Genomic DNA, 16,181 nt, shown 5'->3' with positions numbered 1-16,181 from the left:
GCATTCCAGAGGAAACTAGATAAGCACATGAGGGAGAAAGGAATAGAAGGATATGTTGATGGGGGAGATGAAAAAGGGTGGGAGGAGGTTCATGTGAAACAGAAACCAGTTGGGACAAATGGCCTGTCTGTGTGCTGTTAACTCCATGTAATATATAACCTATTTGTGTAGCAGAAATCATCGGTGGGCTTGGCAGCAGTGTGCGAGCTAATGGTACTATTTTGGAACTGTAAAGTTTATTTTCAAAATTCATTCCTGGGATGTGTGTGTCACTGGCAAGGCCAGCATTTATTGTTCATCCCAAATCACCCTTGTACTGCGTGACAGGCCATTTCAGAAGGCAATTAAGAGCCAATTATATTGCTGTGGATCTGGAGTCACATATGGGCCAGATCAGGTAAGGGCAACATTCCTCCCCTGACATGAACCAGAAGGGTCTTTGCAACAATCTGATAGTTTCATGGTGACCATTACTGAGATCATTATTTTTATTTATTAATCGAGTTTAAATTCCACCAGTTGCCATGGTGGGATTTGAACCCGAGCCCACAGAGCATTAGCTTGGACCTCTTGATTACTAGTCTGGTGATGTTACTACAATACCACTGTCCCCTTATTTGAAATCTAATCTACTGATTCCCCACAGAGGAATATGAGGTCTTAGTTCAGTAGTAGCCTTCCTGCCTGTGAGTCAGCATGTCCCAGACTTGAGCATCCCTGCAGATAGCTCCAGCTCTGCCATCCAATAGTTCTGTCTACCTCATAGCAACTCTCTGCCACGTAATCTTGTACAGCATTATGCACGGCAGCAATACTTGATTCTGTTAAAGGAGTTTATGGTGGTGTGTCTCTTCACAGGTCTGGCAATGTGGGGGCAGTGTGGAGGTTCTCCCTTGTTCCAGGCTTGCTCATATTGAGAGAGCTCACAAGCCCTACACTGAGGATCTCACTGCCCACGTCCGCAGAAACGCACTGAGGGTAGCGGAGGTCTGGATGGACGAGTTCAAAAGTCATGTCTACATGGCCTGGAACATTCCAGTTGAGGTGGGTTAATAGGAAGATGTTAGCTAATCCAATGGCTTTGATGGATCTGCTCATTTGTGCTCCATGGCAAGATTATGCTTGTACACAAGGCACCTTCATCGCTCGTCTCCGCCCCTGCTTCAGCTCATCTGCTGCTGAAATCTTCACCTATGACCTCTAGAATTGACGATTCAAATGCGCTCCTGGACAGTCACTGACCTTGCACCCTCAGAAAACTGGAGCTCATCCAAAACTCTGCTGCCCATGTCTTAACCCATATCAAATCCCATTCATCCAACAACCACTGTGCTCGCTGATATACATTGGCTGCCCGTTTGGTAACACCTCCACTTTAAAATTCTGATCCTTGTTTTTTGAATCCCTTCATTGTCTCGCCGCTTTTTATCTCTGTAACCTCCGCCAGCTCCACAACTCTCCCAAGTCCCTGCCTTCCTGCCATCCTGACCTCCTGATCATCTTGCCCCTCCTCTGTGGGAAGATTGGTGAATAGGCTGGACAGATCTATACCAAAATACCCCATTTCAGATGCTGATGAATGATGAGAGCAACTTCCATTTATATAGCACCTTTAATGAAGTAACATGTCCCAAGACCCTTTCACAGTAGTGTAAGCAAACAAAATTTGAACACAGACAGGAAATATTAGCTGATACAATGGGTCAAATGGCCTCTTTCTGTATCATTCTATGATTTGGAAAATAATTATCAAGGTACAGTAGCAGTGGGGTGTCTGGCCTGGACTTTTTAATCCTGTGCGACCCTCTAGGAGTTGGGTGGGGATACGGGTCGGAAGTCGGGGTTCCCCTTCACGCTGTGGAGTGCTCATGATGTCACCAATCAGCTCCCCACCCAGACTGACAGGCTTGATTTCCAGCTGGGCTGGGAGTGGATCAACGGAGGCCACAGGGCAAGGTAGGTCCACCCCAGGTATGATTGGAGAGTTATTATATGGTTTATATGTCTCAGATCCATGCAGAGATGACACAAGTTTCGAAGTCCGCAACAGGCTTTTTTAGAAGAGTTTAAAAGTATCTCTGCAATCACAATATGTCTGCACTCATGCTTACAGTTCAGCTTCTAGTAGCTTCTGTGGTGTCTGTTTACTTTGCTCTGAATCCACACCCAAGCTTAACTAATCAAAGGACAATGACCATAAATCAGTTACCAGACTTACATAATCAAGCACAGAACAAATGAGCAGGACAGGGGACATTTGGGGGGGAGGTGGGGGGATTTAGGACGATCGATTTAGGAGGGATGGTGATGGTTCAGTTGGGGTGGGGGGAGGGGAGGGGAAGGGGTGCCAATCAACAGGGGGGAGGGTTCGATCAGGGCAGGTGGAGGAAATCCCGTGGTGTCTGCCGATATGGTGGGGGTCATCAGAGACCGGCGGGAGGCTGAAGGCCTGGGTGAGGAATGGGATATTGGGGAGAGGGTGCTCAGTCATTAGGGTTGCTCAGACAGGCCTGCTGGATCCGGGGTATAGGCCTAAAGGTCTCTTCTGGTTCCCCAGCTCTCAGCTGGATCCAGCTACTGGAGTTTCTGCAGTTCAGGAAACCTGGTCAACCAGAGTTAAAGCTTAAAAGCTGAACAACAGTGAGGCTCACAGTCTCATTGTCATATATAAAGTGTAGCCTTGGAGGGATTGGTCACTCTCCTACCTCAGTTAAATCTGGGAGCGGGAGGTCGGAGGTGGATTTATGTCAGAAATCGGATTTTAAGGCTTCAATGTCCCCCCTGCCAACCCAACCAGCCACACAACTCAAACTCACCCGTCCTTTATAATTAAAACTCCCCCAATGTGTCTGCTGCTCCTCTCAGTGCTACCTCGATCTTGCTTCTCCAAATTGCCAGTTAAAATTAGGCAGTGAGGTGTGGGGCTGATAGTTGCAATTTGATTTGAGAATGTACAAGCCTAATTTTTTTTTTCAATTTAAAAGTTACCTGAATGAGAAACGTGTCTAATTTCTCCTGAGTGACATGCATGAGCTTAGTTAATAAAATCAGGTCAGGCTTGACCAACCTACGTCAACCTGGGGAAGGGATACGCACAGCTTCAGAAGGCCATATCTGTGATTGTTCACCTTACAACAAGCCAATTCCAACTTTATTTGTGTATGTTCTTCATTCTGCCTAATAAAGTTTCAATTATTAATGAAGCAACTGTTGGAGAGCAGGAGAATATTGAACAGTAATTCACTGAATCATATTAGGAGATGTGCAAGTAATTTGAAGAGGGTTCTGGTTGACTGAAGTATTGAATGTCTTGGGCTGGTTTGGATCATCGGCATGGGTGGCCATGGCTCAGTGGGTAGCATGCATGCTTCAGTATGAGAAGATTCAAGTCCTACTTCAGTGACACATAGGGCTGGACCTTATGCTCGCCTGCTGGTTTGAAGGTTTGAAGGCACATAAATCCAGAGGGTGACCTGCCACCACATACCCATCTGCCCCTGCCCCTGCCTCCACCGCAGTTTTACCAGCGGTGGGGCTGGCAACAGACAATTAATATCCACTTAAGGACCTCATCTTGCTGCAATTTAATCGGCGGAGGGAGAGGCCCAAGCCAAGAGGCGAGCCTGACAGGTTACCCTGCATGGCTGGTGGCAGGCAGGGGACTTTCCTCCTTAACAGGCCCCTGAGCCCATTAGAGGGTCCTCCTCCAAGGCGTTGCTCCATCCCCAGGTTCCCCTCCTCTCATACCCTCACTCCTACCCCTGTCATTAGGGCCTGCCAGCTTGGCACCTGGTGAGACCCCCCCCCCACCACAAACACAGTCCAGTGCCTGGTGCCTCCTCAAACCCCAAGTACTGTACTGGCAGTGGCTGCTGCTGGCGCTGCCGACACTGGAGAGAGAGGCCTGTCCTTGAGGGGCAGAAATCCCATCTCCAGTCTCTTAGTGGCCAATTGGCTATTAAATGGTTGTGGGGTAGCAGATCTTCGCCTGGGCAGACTCCTTCCCCACTTTTTAGCTGGGGGTGGGTGGCTGGAACCATGGTGTCCCGTAAAACCCAGCCCATAATCTCAGCTGATGTTCCCAGTGGCAGTAGTTAGGGAGTGTTACGGCGCCTTTCTTGGGTGGTTCATGAAACCAAGGCCTGATCTGCCCTCTCAGGTGGATGTAAAACATTCCATGACACTATTTTGAAGAAGAGTTGGGGAAGTTGTCCCCAGTGTCCTGGGCCAATATTTATCCCTCAGCGAACATTTATTGAGAGGGGAATGGAATACAAAAGTAGGGAGGTTATGCTTCAGTTGTACAGGGCACAAGTGAGACCACATTTGGAGGACTGTGTACAGTATCGGTCACCTTATTTAAGGAAGGATGTAAATGTGCTGGAAGCAGTTCAGAGAAGGTTTACCAGACTAATACCTGGAATGGGTGGGTTGTCTTATGAGGAAAGGTTGGACAGACTAGGGTTGTATCTGCTGGAGTTTAGAAGAGTAAGAGACAACTTGATTGAAACATATAAAATCCTGAGGAGGCTTGACAGAGTGGATGTGGAGAGGATGTTTCCCCTTGTGGGAGAATCTAGAACTAGGGGTCACTGTTTAAAAATAAGGGGTTGCCCATTTAAACAGAAATGAGGCAAAATTTTTTCACTCAGAGGGTTGAGTCTTTGGAACTCTCTTCCTGAAAAGGTGGTGGGAGCAGAGCCTTTGAATATTTTTAAGGCAGAGGTGGATAGATTCTTGGTAAGCAAGGGGGTGATAGGTTATCAGCAATAGGTGTGATGCAGATTTCAGGTTACTATCAGATCAGCAATGATCTTATTAAATGGCGGAGCAGGCTCTAGGGGCTGAATGGCCTACTCCTGCTCCTTGTTCATATGAACGTCACTAAAACAGAACTTGAGTATTGCTGAAAAAAGAGACATGTCTAAGCTTTTTGCCTTGCACTCATCAGGACACTCGCAAGAATACCAACATAGGGAGGAAAACAACAATTTATACTGTATGTGAAGAGAGTACTGATTGGTTGGCAAGTGACGTTGCCATGACATTTCACTTTTTTGAGCAATACTCAAGTTCAGTACTACCAATGACTATAAAAATAGAAATCACTAAAACAGTTGGTCTGGCCATTGCTGTTTGTGAGAGCTTTCTGTTCAGAAATTGGCTGCCACGTTTCCTACATTTCAACTGTGACTACATTTCCAAAAGTACTTCATGATGAGATGATAGTGTAATGGTAAGATCACTGGGCTAATATTCCAGTAACCCAGGCTAATGCTCTGGGGCCATGTGTTCAAATCCCACCATGGCAGCTGGTAGAATTTGAATTCAATTAATAAAATCTGAGTAGAAAGCTGGTCTCAGTAATGATAACCATAAAAGCAAAATACTGCGGATGCTGGAAATCTGAAACAAAAATAGGAAATGTTGGGGAAAAACTCAGCAGGTCTAACAGCATCTGTAGAGAGAAAAATAAACAGTTAACATTTCAAGTCTGTATGACTCCTCTTCAGAGCTAAAGTAAGAGTAGTCATACGGACTCGAAACGTTAACTCTGGGTTTTTTTTCTCTCCACAGATGCTTAGACCTGTTGAGTTTTTCCAGCATTTTCTGTTTTTGTTGTTGACCATGAAACTGCAGTTTTGTTGTAAAAGCTTATCCGGTTCATAGTGTTCCTTTGGGAGGGAAATCTGCCATCCTTACCTGATCTGGCCTACGTATGTGACTCTAGACTCACAGCAATGTGGTTGAATCTTAACTGCCCTGTTAAATGGCCTAGCAAGCCACTCGGTTCATGGCAATTAGGGATGGGCAACAAATGCTAGCCTTGCCAGCGATGCCCATATCCCATGAAACAAAATTGCCTGTGAAGCACTTTGGTCATGAAGGGTGCTGTATAAAAGCAAGGCTTTCTTGTATCCCTGGTGTAGCAGTATTTTCAAAGTGTGCTGCACTTTTAGAACATTAGTGATGTTTTAGAATGGCCACTTGAGGCCATATAACAATTGTACTACTTCCAGGTCAGACATATCTCACTAAGCATATCCCCTCAACAATGACAGCTTGAATTTATATAAGGCCCTGATCTGACAGAGCTTCACAAAGACATGAGGAAACACAGGTAATGAGTCAAAGAGAGGTTAAAAGGTCAATCTATTTCTTGATTAAAGATATGGATCTTAAAGGAGGAAAGAGGTGTGGAGGGTCAGATAGCTGTAAAGAGGAAATTGCAGATAGTTGTAAGAAGCTGAGTTTGAACTTCAACCTCGCTGAACTCTTCATTAAGCAGAGCTCTGGATGCCTTCAAGTTACTGAGTGAATGAATTAACTCTATCTCGCCAAATCATTACAGAGCCAGTCAACCAGTCCGTACTAACTACTAATCATTAGTTATAACATCACAGTCTGAGGTTGTAACTGGACTTGGCTTTAAATGTTACTCTAAATGATATGATTTACTAACTCACACTGTATTCTGTTCACCCATCATCCCCATACTCGCTGACTACATTGGCTCCCAGTTAAGCAGCACTTTAATTTTAAAATTCTCATCCCTGCTTTCAAGGGGGAGATGGTGGTGTGGTGTGGTGGTAATGTCACTGGACTACTAATCCAGAGACCCAGGCTAATGCTCTAGGGATATGGGTTCAAATCCCATCATGGCAGCTGGTGGCATTTGTATTCAGTTAATAAATCTGGAATATAAAAGCTAGTTTCAGTAATAGTGACCATGAAACTATCATTGTTGTAAAAAAACACCTCTGGTTCACTAATGCCATTTAGGGAAGGAAATCTGCCAGCCTTGCCTGGTCTGGCTGATTTGTGACACCAGACACTTAACTGAGCTCCACCATTGCTAGCTGTGCCTGTCCCTAAGCTCTGGAATTACCTTTCTCCCCATCTTTACGATGCTCTTTAAAAACTCATTTTCACCAAGCTTTTGGACACCTATCCTAACATCTCATGTGGCTCAGTGTTAAATTTTGTTCATTAACATTCCTGTGAGGTGCCTCAGAATGTTTTATGGTGTATATAAATGCTAATTGTTTCTGTCGAGTTCACCAAATGGCTTTCTGCTTTCATTAAGGAAAGTTTTGTTTATGCACGAATCTTCCTGCTGTAATTATCTGAGAGGATTTAAGACTTAAGCATTGTGTCCTTTTCCTTCCTGTCTCTCCAGAATTCAGGGATTGACATTGGAGCCATTTCAAACAGAAAGGCTCTGAGGCAACGATTACAATGCAAAGGCTTTAAATGGTATCTGCACAATGTGTACCCTGAGATGAGATTGTACACGGACACTGTGGCCTATGGCATGGTAAGGATAATTGGGACAGCATCCTCCAGTCACTTATGGGTTTTAACTTAAGGTGCAAAACCTATTGCCTAACTGGTCCAAAAATCCTTTGACTAACTTTTAGTAATTTACTAACTTCTAATAACTTAAACACTCTTAATAACTTACTAACCCTTTCTACTTACCTCCTACTTGCTGTTTCCCACCTCCCGCTCGCCGCACCTCCCCTTTGCCCTCTCTCTGACACTCGCAGGCTTCCCCATTCACTGCCACCCTCCCACTCACCGCTTCCCTCTCCTGAACCCTCGCTGTGACTGAGGACTCGAGGGCGAGGCAGCAGAAGAAGTGAGCGAGGGAGCGGAAGGGGTTGTGAGTCGGAGGATGCAGGACGGGCAATAGGAAGTGGCGAATGGAGGATCGGGAAGGAAAGTGGCGAGTGGGAGGATTGGGGAGAGAGTGGGGTAGTGGGAGGGTCAGGGAGGGCAGTGGCAAGTGGGAGGGGTGGGGAGGGAAGCATTGAGTGGAAGGGTTGGGGAGAGAAGTAGTGAGTGGGAGGGTTGGGGATGGAAGCAGCAAGTGGGAGGATTGGGGAGGGAAACAGTGAGTGGGAGGGTCAGGGAGTGTATTTATTATGGTTTTATTTAGTGTTCAATGTACCTTTAAGAATAATACTTGTTAAGGAAGATCACATGATCTGTAGTAACCAATAGGAGAGTAGCACAGGCTGCCTCACCAGTCAGTGCAGAGATGGAGTTAGAGTTGAAAGCACGCGTGTAGCTGCTGCTGAGTATATTGTAAATAAATTTAACGTTTACACCCAAGAAGTGTCTGCTGATCAACTCTCTCTATAGTACCAACTTGGCCACCACTCACAACTAACTAGCGACGAGGATCCACAGGATCCAGCAAATTGGCGACAAGGATAAAACAAGACTAAACAGAAGAAATCAAGATGAAAAGAAATCAGCACTGTACCTCACCCAGTAATTTTAAGTAGGAGTTCTGTTTAAATTGAAGAATTTATTCCCTCTCAGAATGCTGCAACTCAGAAGAATTGATCCTTTGGATCCAGCCACGGACAATTGGTCTCATTACATTGAATGCCTCGCATTCTTTTTCGAAGAGAATGAGATTACAGGAGAAGAGAAGAGTTGAGCGATCCTCTTAAGTACGTGTGGGAATAAAACCTACGGCTTGATTCATAGCTTGATGGCACCCAGTGCCCCAGATTCGAAAAATTTTGATGAATTGGTGGACCCCAGTCAAAGCTGTTGGTAACGATGCAAAAGTTCAAGTTTAACTTGAGAAATAGAGTCCCGGGAAGACAGTTTCTTGTTATGTTGCACATTTGAAGCAGTCAACAGAACATTGTGAATTTAGTACATCTATAAACGACATGCTCAGAGATCGTTTAGTGTGTGGCGGGAATGAGGACAATAGTCAAAAGAGATTATTGTCCGAAGCGAAATTGGATTTTAAAGAAGGCGCTAGAGATAACACTGGCCATGGAAAGCACAGTAAGGATTCAGAAGCTATACATGGAGCTCAAAATGGTGCCGTCCTCTACTTTGGGTGGGAAACTCCAGCCCAAAAGGGAGCGAAAATGCAAGACTCTGCTGAGAAGCGGGAAACAGCTCCGGCTAGTGGGAAAATGAGAAAAACAAAGAATGATGTCAATAGAGGTGGAAACACACAGTCTAATAATGATTGGCATTTTAAAAAAATCGAATGTTATTATTGTCACAGGAATGGACATATAATGAGAGTGCAAGAAAAGATTCAAGCAAGCTTTTAAACAGTGAGATCTACAATGTAGAAGAGCCTGAAACAACAATTTCAGATATTTGCTCATTGTTTAATTTGAAGGTTGGAAAGACAGAACCAATATTTGTCACAGTGAAAGTAAATGGCAGACCTGTTAGAATGGAAGTGGGCATAGGAGCCTCCACTACAGTAATTGGGGAACATAGCTTCACATATCTGAATTATGGTGAACATCAATTAAATTTAGAAGAAACTGCTGCCAAAGTAAAAACATACATGGGTAAAGACATTCAAGTAAAAGGCATAATCAGAGTAACTGTCCATTATGGAAGCTAATCGGTAAAGCTACCAGTGTTGGTATTGAGAGGCAGAGGACCAAGCCTCTTAGGGTGGAATTGGCTAAGGGAAATCAGCCTTGAGTGGCCACTGAGATTCCAAAAGGAAGCTGGAAGCGTTCCTGTTTTGGGAAAGGAGTGTGTAAGAACTCATCAACATGAAGAAATGCAGGCTCTCATAAGTCAAAACATGGACAGGAGAGGGTACAGAGGAGATTCACCAGGGCGTTGCCTGGGCTGGAGTGTTTCAGCTATGAGGAGAGACTGGATAGGCTAGGGTTGTTTTCCTTAGATCAGAGAAGGCTGAGGGGGGACCTGATAGAGGTGTGCAAAATTATGTGGGGCATAGGTAGGGTAGATAGGAAGAAACCTTTCCCCTTAGCGGAGGTGTCAATAACCAGGTGACATAGATTTAAGAAAGGGGCAGGAGGTTTAGAGGGGATTTGAGGAAAAATGTTTTCACCCAGAGGGTGGTGGAATCTGGAACACACTGCCCGAGGGATGGCAGAGGCAGGAACCCTCATAACATTTAAAAAGTATTTAGATGAGCACTTGAAACACCATAAAATACTATGGGCTATGGGCCAAGTGCTGGAAAATGGGATTAGAATTGAGAGGCGCTTGATGGCTGGCATGGACACAATGGGCCGAAGGGCCTGTTTCTGTGCTATATAACTCTATTACTCTATCTCTATGATAGAACAGCAAAAGGAACTTGAGACCATGCTTAATGACAGAGTACGAGATGAGGTGAGCAACCTTCGAAAGGAAAAAGAAAACCTGCTGAAAGACCTTTGCACAGTGCGAGATTCTCTCAGGTCACAGTTTGTACCTTTGGAAAAGTATGAAGAGAAACAGAAAGAATTCAAAACCTCTCTGAATAAACTGAAGGATGAGTAGGCAGAGATGACACAACTATGCTCAATTTTCCAAGAGGCAGCGAACAAATGCAAAAGAGAGATGGAAGAATCAGCTAAATGAAGCCAAAGAGGCTTTGGAGGCAAAAGTCACAGGATTTTCTACGAAGCAGACAGATGGTGAAATTTTGGGAGACCCGACCACTGAGCTCACTCCAATCGAGCTTGTACCTGAGAGTAGTCTGACCAATATGGAAGCCAAAAAGAAGGCCGAGATTAAAGTCAGTGCTAGAAAGAAGAAGGCACATAGAAAGAAGACACAGAAACACAAATAAGACTTTAATCCTTGCAGCATATGGATACATTTTCGGATGTCGGCCTGGAAATAAAATTGCCCTTAGTCGTTAGCCTTTACAAGAATATGCTGAGTAAGTTCCTGTGGAAGAACTTGTTTTACTGTTGAAATTTCTTAGATTCCTCGCCGGTATGTGCTCGACAGATCAGAGACTGGACAAGGCGGGACCCAGTCCTATCTCAAGTATGAGAACAAGTGCTTCTTGTTTGGTCACAGGAGCCAGTATCTGACGAAATAAAACCGTATTTCAACAGAATACGTGAAATAACCAACCAGGATGGCATCTTATTGTGGGGAGCATATGTTATAGTTCCTCCAAAGGGAAGGGAGCCACTTTTAATTGAACTACACAGTGCCCACCCAGGAATTTCCCGAATGAAGACCATAGAGCTATTGTGGCCTGGGATGGATGGTGAAATAGAGAGTTTAGTAAAGCACTGTGTGCAATGTCAGCAACCACAAAAGTTGCCAGTGACAGCTCTGTTACACCCTTGGGATTGGCCAGGTAGACCCTGGGTGCAGTTACACATTGACTATGTTTAACCTTTCCTGGGAACAATGTTTCTGCTCATTGTTGATGCCCATTCAAAATGGTTGGACGTATATGAGGTGAAGTCACCAACGTCGGCCACCACAATGGCAAAACTCTGACGTAGTTTCTCAATTCACGGACTACCAGGAGAAGTCATTTCCAATAATGGCACAGCATTTACAAGTGCTGAGTTTCAACAGTTTATCAGCCTCAATGGTGTCACTTGTGAAAACTGCACCCTATCACCCTTCCTCAAATGGACTGGCCGCAAGGGTGGTTCAAACGTTCAAGGCAGGCATGAAAAGGCTAACTGGCGATTCCTTAGCAACCAAGCTAGCACGCTTTCTTTATCATTACAGGACTACCGCTCACACAACAACAGGTGTCACACCTGCGGAGTTATTGTTGAAACTCCGTCTCAGGATGAGATTGAGCTTAATAATACCGAATTTAGAGGGGAAGATGGAAAGGATTCAGGGAAGCCAGAAAACTAGACACGACTGGCATAGACACGAGAGGAAATTTACCATGGGAGATCCAGTATACGTAAAGAACTTCGGGGAAGGACCAAAGTGGTTACCGGGTGAAATAAGTGCAGCGACTGGACCTCTGTCTTGCCACGTGGAGGTGGAAGGCCGGATCATTTGTAAACATGGGGACCATTTAAGGAAGAGAGATACAAATTACCAAGATTTGGTTCCACCAGTGACCATGACGGGTCTGTGTTTCCAATTGAGGATACTCAACCCAGGACTGATATGTCTGATGTTCCTGTTAAGTGTTGAGGATACAGAACTACAAATGCCCACAGAAGCACCTGATGTTCAGGCAACTCCAGAAAAGGAGGTTCCTGACAAAGAATCTGAAGTTGTGGAGCTGCAACATTCCACACATACCAGATAACCACCTGAAAGAATGAACTTGTAAATTCCTTATCCAGTGTAAATACTATGTTGTCTTGAAAAATATCTATGGCTGAGTTAAAAAGGGGGAGGAATATAGTAATTATGGCTTTATTTAGTGTGAAATGTACTTTTAAGACTTGTTAAGCAAGATCACATAATCTGTAGTAACCAATAGGAGAGTAGCGCAGGCTACCTCATCAGTCAGTGTAGAGATAGAGTTGGAGTTGAAAGCACACGTGCAGTTGCTGCTGGGTATATTGTAAATAAACTTAATGTTTCCACCCAAGAAGTGTCTGCGGATCAACTCTATTTATAGTACCAACTTGGCCACCCTCACAACAAACTGGCGACGAGGATCCATGGGATCCAACAGGGAGGGAAGCAGCGAGTGGGATGGTTGGGGAGGGAAGCAGTGAGTGAGGGGGTTGGGGAGGGAAGCAGTGAGTGGGAGGGTAAGGGAGGGAAGCAGTGAGTGGGATGGTTGGGGAGGGAAGCAGTGAGTGGGAAGGTAGAGGAGGGAAGCGGCGACTGGTAGGGTCGGTGTGCAGGAGGCAGTGAAGCAACAGTTTGTTTTTAGAAAAGACTGAGCATGCTCAGTGATCACGTTAAAACTAAAATGGTGGCAGCACTATGCTGGGAACATCCATAATTTACCAACTGCGTTAGAATGAAAACGTGCTATTAGTATGCACTTTTAACAGGGGACACCTGTATAATAATATAACAGGCCAGTTGGGTAGAATGGCCTGTTTCTGTGCTGTGTAATGCTTCATAAATTGGTTTCAACACAGGAGGATTGCTGAAAAACTATATTGTACTGAGAAAGGGAATGGTACAAAGCTTTAAGTTCCAGAGAATGAAGGGTTTTGAGTTGATGCGAGAACGCTTGAATCTCATGGCATGAGGTCTCAGATCACATAGGTAGTTAGCTGCAGTTAGAAGCTAATGGATAGTGTATACGTGATAAACCCCAAGCGACATCAGCTAATACAACCATGTTTATTTCTATATGTCTTTCAGCTCAAAAATGTCCTGAAAAATGATTTGTGCCTTGATCAGGGGCCAGAAATGGACAATATTCCAATTATGTACATTTGCCATGGAATGACGTCACAGGTATGTGCAACACACAACAGGGACAAATCCCACAATATGCGTCTTCCCTGTGAGAGGACTCTTTCTCAGATCATGGGATATACGTAAGAACATAGGAACAAATGAGCGTACAAAGATATGGAGTACAGACATGCGTACAATGCTGGACAGTCAAAGATCCTTTGGTCTATGCAGCCTGTCCCACAGGACTATGCTATCTTGTGTATTGCAATATGTAGAAGTCCCACTCGAGACCAGGTGACCTCCTGGCCAAGGGGTGAAAAAAATAGAAAGAAAAACCTGGGCAGTTTGAGAAAAGTAAACCGAGGAAAATCATCTCCGACCCCTTTTTGTTACCTTAGTACAGGCCATTCATAGAAGTAGATGCAGGATTTCCAATTCATTTAAATCCCTGGTAACCAACGTATTGTGAGTTTGTCAGTGTGCTAATTAGGGACTAAAAGGAGAAGGAGGTAATATATTTCATGACGAACATTTCACACAAAGCTAGCTAGGGTTTGAATGGTACTCGGTAGGATATTAAAGTAAATCTGGGTTTGAAAAACTACCATCTCCCCCCTCGAACAAACGGTCATTGTGAGGGAAAAAAGCCAAAAGGAGAGATGAGGCCAAATTGTTTTATATGGAGTTGTTGAGATCTGGAATGTGCTGCCTGAAAGGGCATTGGAAGCAGATTTAATAGTAACTTTCGAAAGGGAATTGGATAAATACTTGAAAAGAAGAAATTTGCAGGGCTATGGGGAAAGAGTGAATCTCAGAATCTTTACCGTGCAGAAGGAGGCCATTCGGTCCATTGAGTCTTCACTGGCTCTCTGAAAGAGCATTCTACCTAGTCCCTGCCTTATCCTCATAACATTGCACATTCTTTCTTTTCAGATAGCCAATTCCTTTTTGAATACCTCGATCGAACCTGCCTCCACCAACCTCTCAGGAAGTTCAGTTCAAACTCCAACCACCCTCCGGGTGAAAAATTTTTTCCTCACATCACTTTTATTCCTTTTGCCAATTGTTTTGAATCTGTGCCCCTCTAGTTCTTGATGCTCACTCGAGTGGGAACAGTTTCTCATCAATTACCCTGTCCATACCCCTCAGGATCTTGAATACCTCTATCAAGTCTCCTCTCAGCCTTCTTTTCTCCAAGGAAAAAAGTCCCAACCTCTCCAATCAATCCTCATATCTACAGTTCTTCATTCCTGGAATCATTCTTGTGAATCTCCTCTGTACTCTCTCCAATGCCTTTACATCCTTCCTCAAGTATGGCGCTCAGAACTGGACCCAGTTTTCCAGATGAGGCCTAACTAGTGCCTTGTACAAATTCAACATGACCTCCTTACTCTTGCACTCAATGCCTCTATTAATAAAGCCTAAGATACTATATGCTTTATTAGCTGCTCTCTCAACGTGCCTTGCCATCTTCAATGACTTATGTACATTTACACTGCAGTCCCTCTGTTCCTGCACCTCCTTTAGAGTTTCTCCCTTTGTTTTATACTGTCTGTCTATATTCTTCCTGCCAAAATGAGTGGGGGGAGTGGGACTAATTGCTGCTCTTTCAAAGAGCTGGAAGAGGCATGATGGTTTGAATGGCTTCCTTCTGTATTATTTTATCATTCCATACAAGGTGGGAGAGTTAAGTTGTTTTTTTTCATATTTTCATATTCCAAGGCATGCTGTCCAATTGATTTCAATATATCTGGAGAAGTGTCAAGTGCAGCAGGATAAAATGACCAGGTTGTGGTAAAAACCTGACTGATTCACTAACCTGCTACCCCTACCTAGCCTTGCTACCTGTAACTCCAGTCTTAAACTACGCAGTTGGTACTAAATGCCCTCAGGGCAACTAGGGATGGGCAATAAATGTGGCCTTGCCAGTGACATCTATACCTTGAGAGCACATTTTTTAAAAATCTCAAATTGGACATGGAATGAGAGAATTCTGGATGTTTTGCCCTTGCCCAGTTTCTTGGAATTCCTGCACACAAATCACACCAACATTGTAATGATACAGTAATGGCGTCTCTACATTGCTTGCTCGTTTTGGAGTCTCAATCTCAGTGCTTATCTGCTTATATTGTGAGGCAACTCCTATGCCAAATGGGGCAACAATTATTTTAAGCTGTAGCTTTGTGTGGTTTGTTATCTGTATCCTAAATTACACTAAAGTCCCGTTCACCCAACACCCATATGCTCACTGACTTATATAGACTCCCTATCTACCAGCCCCTCAATTTGAACATGCGCATCCATGTTTTCAGATCGGTCCATGTCCTCGTTCCTCCCTATCTCTGTAATTTTCCCCAGCTTCACAATCTTCCGAGATCTCTGCACTCCAGTAATTGAGCATTCCTGATTTTAATCACTCCACCATTGGTGACCATGCCTTCAGCTGCCTGAGCCCTAAGTTCTGGAACGTCTCCACCCTCTCCTTTAAAATGATGCTTCAAACCTACCTATTTGATCAAGCTTTTGGTCACCTGTTCTAATATCTCTTTCTGTTGTTTGGTGCCCAATTCTGTTTGATAATCACTCTCATGAAGCACCTTGGGGTACTTTACTATGTTGAGGGTGCTATACAGTATAAGTACAAGTTGTTGTTGGTGGTTGTGAAGGGGGAGGAGCAGTGTAGGTCCACAGACTGGAGTTCTCCATCGCAGCCATCTGTTACAAAACAATCAGAACAGAAAATGTTGGAAATACTCAGAAGGTCAGACAGCATCTGTGGAGAAAGAAACAGTTAACATTTCAGATTGATGACCTTTCATCAGAACAGAAAGAAGTCAGAGACATAACAGGTTTTAAGCAAGTACAGAGGCAGTGAAAGGAGAAAGGGGAGGAAAGAGCAAATGGAAAGGCCTGTGATAGAGTGGATTGCAGAAGAGATTAAATGACAAAAATGGGTGATGGTACAAGGCAAAGGGATGTAGAAATGGGACAGTGACAATGGTGGTTAACTATTCAGTTGAGAGCGTCCAGCAATCTGCAGCAGCATGTTGGATTGTCAGTAACTTCCTGTACAATTG

General features: G+C 44.3%; 1 protein-coding gene across 4 annotated transcripts in view; it reads left to right on the top strand.

Annotated features, from left to right (window-relative positions):
• LOC144684931 (polypeptide N-acetylgalactosaminyltransferase 18-like) overlaps positions 1 to 16,181 on the top strand; it is a 297,659-nt gene that overhangs the window by 216,841 nt on the left and 64,637 nt on the right. For 3 of the 4 annotated variants that reach the window (XM_078549346.1, XM_078549349.1, XM_078549347.1), the window contains 3 exons: positions 859 to 1,044; positions 7,181 to 7,318; positions 13,066 to 13,161. In XM_078549346.1, the coding sequence (XP_078405472.1) occupies positions 859 to 1,044; positions 7,181 to 7,318; positions 13,066 to 13,161 (420 nt within the window). The remainder of the gene's footprint in view (positions 1 to 858; positions 1,045 to 7,180; positions 7,319 to 13,065; positions 13,162 to 16,181) is intronic. The other variant, XM_078549348.1, reaches the window with a different exon arrangement.

The sequence above is a fragment of the Cetorhinus maximus genome, chromosome 9 (genome assembly GCF_964194155.1).
Source record: "Cetorhinus maximus chromosome 9, sCetMax3.hap1.1, whole genome shotgun sequence".
Taxonomy (NCBI): domain Eukaryota; kingdom Metazoa; phylum Chordata; class Chondrichthyes; order Lamniformes; family Cetorhinidae; genus Cetorhinus; species Cetorhinus maximus.
The sequence above is the reverse complement of the archived record's forward strand: the minus strand, read 5'-3'. Positions and strand labels throughout refer to the sequence as shown.